The 5,309-nt window shown below is 38.5% G+C and overlaps 2 protein-coding genes across 2 annotated transcripts in view; both read right to left on the bottom strand.

Annotated features, from left to right (window-relative positions):
- LOC104771051 (putative hydrolase YtaP) overlaps window positions 1–1,068 on the bottom strand; it is a 3,613-nt gene extending 2,545 nt beyond the window's left edge. The window contains exons 1-3 of the mRNA XM_010495530.2: window positions 700–1,068; window positions 210–331; window positions 44–116 (exon numbers count right to left, since the gene is read on the bottom strand). Coding sequence (XP_010493832.1) covers window positions 44–116; window positions 210–331; window positions 700–821 — 317 coding nt within the window. The 5' untranslated portion in view covers window positions 822–1,068. The remainder of the gene's footprint in view (window positions 1–43; window positions 117–209; window positions 332–699) is intronic.
- LOC104771053 (eukaryotic translation initiation factor 3 subunit B-like) lies at window positions 1,330–4,933 on the bottom strand. The gene is made up of 11 exons (XM_010495531.2): window positions 4,703–4,933; window positions 4,355–4,589; window positions 4,087–4,233; window positions 3,697–3,825; window positions 3,450–3,578; window positions 3,273–3,356; window positions 3,061–3,185; window positions 2,777–2,975; window positions 2,163–2,695; window positions 1,964–2,072; window positions 1,330–1,881 (listed from the first exon to the last, which is right to left on the bottom strand). Exons 1-11 carry the CDS (start codon window positions 4,813–4,815, stop codon window positions 1,543–1,545), a joined length of 2,142 nt encoding a protein of 713 aa, XP_010493833.1. The 5' UTR covers window positions 4,816–4,933; the 3' UTR covers window positions 1,330–1,542.

The following is a 5,309-nucleotide window of genomic DNA, read 5'->3' on the forward strand; positions in this document are numbered from 1 at the left end:
AAAAAAAAAAAAAAAAAAAAAAAAAAGGATTGAACATCATCTCACTTCTGTAGATGGAACATCGGATTGAAAGAGAGGGTTCTCGACAGAATTCGAATAATCCACCATTAGTGGAACTATAGATATTAAGATTTAAAGGAAGATTAATTAATATATGTGATTATGAGATCGGGAAAAAATTAGAAGAAACATTAGTAATAATAAATCACCTTCAGGAGATCGTCGACTCAGGAGAACACGAAGGAACTCCGATCTAAACACTTGGGCTTGAGAATCCATAACGCCGTTTCCGGTGGTGGTGATCGGTGGTGGGAGAAAAAGATTCGGTGTTCTGTTTTCGTTACTCAAAATTAATGTCAACGGCATGCAAATTTGCACAATTAGCTACCTCCTTGCTTCTTCTTGATGACGTGTTTTGGTAAACTTTTAAAATACCTTTTGGTTTTTTTCTTTGTTAATGATTAAAAACACTTTTGATTTTGTCATCACATTTTGGATTTTTGCATTTTGGTTTTTATTCGATTTCTATTACACAGAAGTTATACGAAATGTTTTTTTTAGCATCCCCAAAAAAAATTACATGAGTTCTTAGTTTTATTTACTACAAAATTGTATGTAACACATATGTACTCAATTTATAATCTATATACGAAATATTTTTAAAAATACTCAAGTCTTTTAATATTCAAGTGAGAATACCTTCCACCAACTGGCATGGGAGAGGAACCTTTGTTTCCTAGGATTATATGGGCGATCTGGACAGCAAGAGACAAAAACATCTTTAACAATCGACAGCTACAACTTTGTGATGAAGCCATCATCAGTGCCTGCGTCTAGATGGAAATAAAAGAACTACAACCACAGAGTCAAACACCAATGAGCATAGTGACTTTTCTACTTGGCTCTCGATTGAACCAGACAAAATAAGAGATACCACAATGCGGCTTGGAGATAAAAGACGTAGATAAGATCAGATCAGATCGCTCTAACTCTAAGCAAAGTCTTCTCTGCTAAATTAGGTATCAGAAATTTATTAGCATTAATGGGAAGTTCACTATATGCACCCACAAAACACACACACACACAAGGGTGCTGCTAAATCACTTATATATATACTTAAATGATGAAAAAATGAAAAGTCTCTTTCAGCCTTATCAGTTTCATCATTGATTCGGGACGTGCACTTATTACTGTGTTTAAACTACTTTCATATACAAGGCCAACCAAAAAAAAAAAAAGATGGATCTTCAGTTATGTAGTATAGACCTAATTTTGCTTGCTTAAAGCCTGAAATTGAGAAAGATAGATAAGTTAACGTTGGTCAACAAATATGATAACAACTGTTGCGTTTTGCCGTTATGTAGATCACCAAATCCAACTTTACAATTCTCAATCCTTAATTTTGTCATCACAAAGCTCAAACGCTATATTTCATATATCTCAAACGCTAAAGATTTATCCTAAGGAACCAAAAATTCCCTTCGAAGTGTATAGAATGCTGACGTCTAAGAGATCCGAGGTACAAGAGAGAGGCTGAGAAAATTACATGGACTCTTGAACGATTTCCTCGGTTACATCGATAACATCCTCAAACTCAACTTCTTTGGCTTCATACTCATCTTCTTCCACATCACTAACTTCACCATCCCGAAGATTTTGCCTCGCGAGTTTCTCCTCTTCATGAAGAGACTTCCACTGCATCACCCACTTCTCCCATTCTTCCTTCAGTGCCTTCCTCTTCTCTCTGTCTTGTTCGCTCAACAGCAACGACACGTCCTGATCCTCTGCCTCGTACTTCTTGCTGTACTTCTTCAGGTCCTTTGCTATCTCTTCTTCCTTCTCCGCAGTCAAGAATGATGGCGGTCTTGGACGCCAAGCCAACTGTTAAACCATACACAAACGTTTTTTTAGACATCGAAATGGATGATACTTGCTTGAGACCGAGTTTCTTTTTGTTACAGACCTGGAAGAAATGATCCTTCAGTGTTCGGTAAAGCAAATTCCCGTTGAAAGACCATATGGTGAACCCATTCTCCATCTCGTGGACTGATGTCACTGCAGTTGCAACGTACCTTTGGAAATAAAAAAAAGACCGAACCGCATCAGAGATTGGAACAAATAGAAACAACCAATGGACTGGTTTAGTTTTAAGACAGTAGTACCTTCCAGTTGGGTCCCATTCGATTTCCGTGGCCATGAAGTGTTCGGCTGTGGCCATTGTCTCGAGCTCATCCACGTTGAAGAATTCAAGCTGGCCATTGAATCCCTTTAACCCAGCAAGAATGATGTACTTGCCAGTGGGGGACCAGAAGAGGGCATTGGCTTGTTTGGCCTTCAAAGTTGCGAGCTTTGAAACCCTTCCAGTGTTTTGTGCAGTCTTCATTGTGTAGAAACTGACATCTGGTCTTGGTTGGTCACCATGAATCACAGCAAACCTGTGACCCTTGGGCTCCCACGCGAAAGCAATGATCTTGTCATTCTTGTTGTCCAGCTCAAGAACCTCAATGGGAATATCCCTCTCTTTGATACGGAAAAGCTCAAATCCAGAGTATATGCTCTTCTTAGTTTTTGTGTATCGATCAACCTTGACAGCAAGATACTCTCCACTACTCTGCCAGTACATCTTGCAGTCGCTCACACTGAAGAGATTCTTCTGCCTCAACTCCACCTTGCTCGGGATTTGGATTAGAGCAACCTGAAGAAAGACATGTAAATACAAAACAACTGGCAGAAAACTGAAGCAAATTGAGGATTCAGGGAAATAATAGAAACATACCTTGGCAGGTTGGTTTCCACCACCTTGTTCAGGAACAAACAATGAAAGGATAGAATCAGTAGGAGACCAGCAGATATCCACAACATTATCGACCTTAATGGATTTCTTGTCTATTAAGCTGAAAGTCTCAGTCTCATAGACAGAGATAGTGTTTTTGCTAAGCTTGGCAAAGTATTTATCATCATTTCCACCAGCCCATCTGCAGAAAAAGTTTACGAGATATCAACAAATGTGCACAATAGTTGAATAGAGAAAGGACATTGACATGCAGTTGAAGATATTACCTGAAAACAGGCCAAGAGGCACCAGCAACACCACCAGGTCCTCCAATTGAAAACTCATCAGCACTACCCTTGAAATCTCTCATCATCCTCCCGGTCCTCACATCAAAGACCTTAATCTCTACTTTCTGAGAGTTTGACAGAAATCAGAATCCTTTGTATAGAAATGATATACAAATAAAAGTTGGAAAGAACAGAAGCAAAGATGCACTCACACTTGCATCTCGTGGGTTGCTTGGTTCTTGGCTATGGTAAGTTACCAGATATTTCTCACCTGGCGAGAAGTCAACTAGTTTTACCTAAAACGGAATCAACAAATTAAAACATGTCAATTTTCAGGCCAACAGAGGAAAAACAAAGCTAATACGTAGCGATTAAAAGGATTGTCAAACCATAGAATGCTGATAACGCATGAGACGCGTGAATGTATCAGCACCACCCCAAACAGCTGCTCCTTGCTTGTGAAGTGTCACAAGGTATGTACCTAGAGGAGACCACTGCACATAACTCTCTGTCCAATACTGCATAGGAGGAGAACATCATTAAGTCAAAAAATGGATACACACAGGAAAATGTAACATTGCTCTAAACAGTCAATTAACAAATAATGGATATACACAGGAAATGTAAGTAACTTACAGGACGCTTATGAACAGGTTCAGGCTTCTTCTGCCTAGGATCATTCCAGTAAACTTCAGTATCAGCGCCATGACGAATGACTAGCTGGTCCCGGGCTTTCTCATCAGTAAGCCATTTTTGATAATTTTCCTGAGAAAACAAACACCATATAAATAACGAGAACAAGCACCTCAATAAAGAAACAAACATGCAACAAGATTTACGCAACTTTTAATTATTGGTTAGTATACATACAATGCGTATACAAATCCTAACTCTAATGCAGCTGGCGAACACACGAAATTCACTGAATAAAACCAGCAAATAACCAGCACAGACGCAGAGGAAGTTATTCAAAGACAATGATTCAAGGTAGCAAGGAGTAGAGTATATGATGAAAACTACACATACCGCAGGGGAATAAGGCCTGGCCTGAGGAGGCTCCCACTCCTCCTTCACATTCATCAACCTGTCGAAATCATCAAACTTGTTTACATCAAAGATATGAGACTTGTCCAGCTTGTAGCCATGAGTCTTTTCCTTAGCATTTTGCGCTTCCTGCAAGATTGAGAAACAAACTCTTTTTAAGTAGACGACCCTATTGAAACATACGAGGCCTACACAGAGATAGAGACACCTAAGCTAAATTAACTAAGCTGCTCATAGTTAGTAAAATAACCTGAGCGGTATTGAACTCAATAAAACAGTAGCCCAATGTTTTGGTATCGGGTCCAACGGGCATCCACAGTCCATTCTCCCTGATCACACCTAACTGGTTGTAAATTTTCTTGACAACACCTTCAAGTTTCTCATACTTCTCTCTGAGAACATCAGGGAGGTGATCTACTACGATTATGTTACCGAATCCAGTGTCGAATTCTGACTGATCATCGTGGTATACTGCTTCATCATCACTACCAATCCACCAAAGATTCCAAAGAAAAAAGAAAAACAAAAAACTCAGTTCCGTTGTTCGTACATTCTACAATAAACCAGGACGCATAGATCTATTGAGAAAAAATCTCACCTCGCGATCCCAAAATCGTCTCCAGGGGGAAGTTGGATGGAATCGAGATTAATCTCAGACCAATTAATCCCTAACTGAGCCGCTCGGCCATCTATATCAACGGCCGCAACCATGATTTCAACAACTTAGATCCAAGACTCTGTGCGCTTTGAGGAAGAAGAAGAAGAAGTGAAGAAAGTGAGAGCCTAGGGTTTTTATAGTTTTGACAGTGTTAAGCCGATGACGAAGACGGAGGAAGACTGAATATTTTCCCCGGACGGGTCGGGACATGTAATTGGTTGGACCTATATTATTCCAAAGCCCATTAACAATAATACAGCGACGAAAAGCCCATTATGCTCTGTTGATTCCTTTGACGATACATCATACAGTAGAACCTCTATAAATTAATAAAGTCGGGACCATAAAATTTTATTAATTTATAGAGGTTTTAATTTATCGATAAATTAATAATTATTAATTTATCGATAAATTAATATTTTATTAATTTATGAAGAGACTTTTAATTTTCATAATTTTGAAAATTTTATATTACAAAATAAGATACTTTTGTTGTCAATTCATATTTTAAAATTTTGTTCTTAATTTATAATCTTGTTTATCGTAA

Source organism: Camelina sativa, chromosome 20 (assembly GCF_000633955.1).
Source record: "Camelina sativa cultivar DH55 chromosome 20, Cs, whole genome shotgun sequence".
NCBI classification, from domain to species: Eukaryota; Viridiplantae; Streptophyta; class Magnoliopsida; order Brassicales; family Brassicaceae; genus Camelina; species Camelina sativa.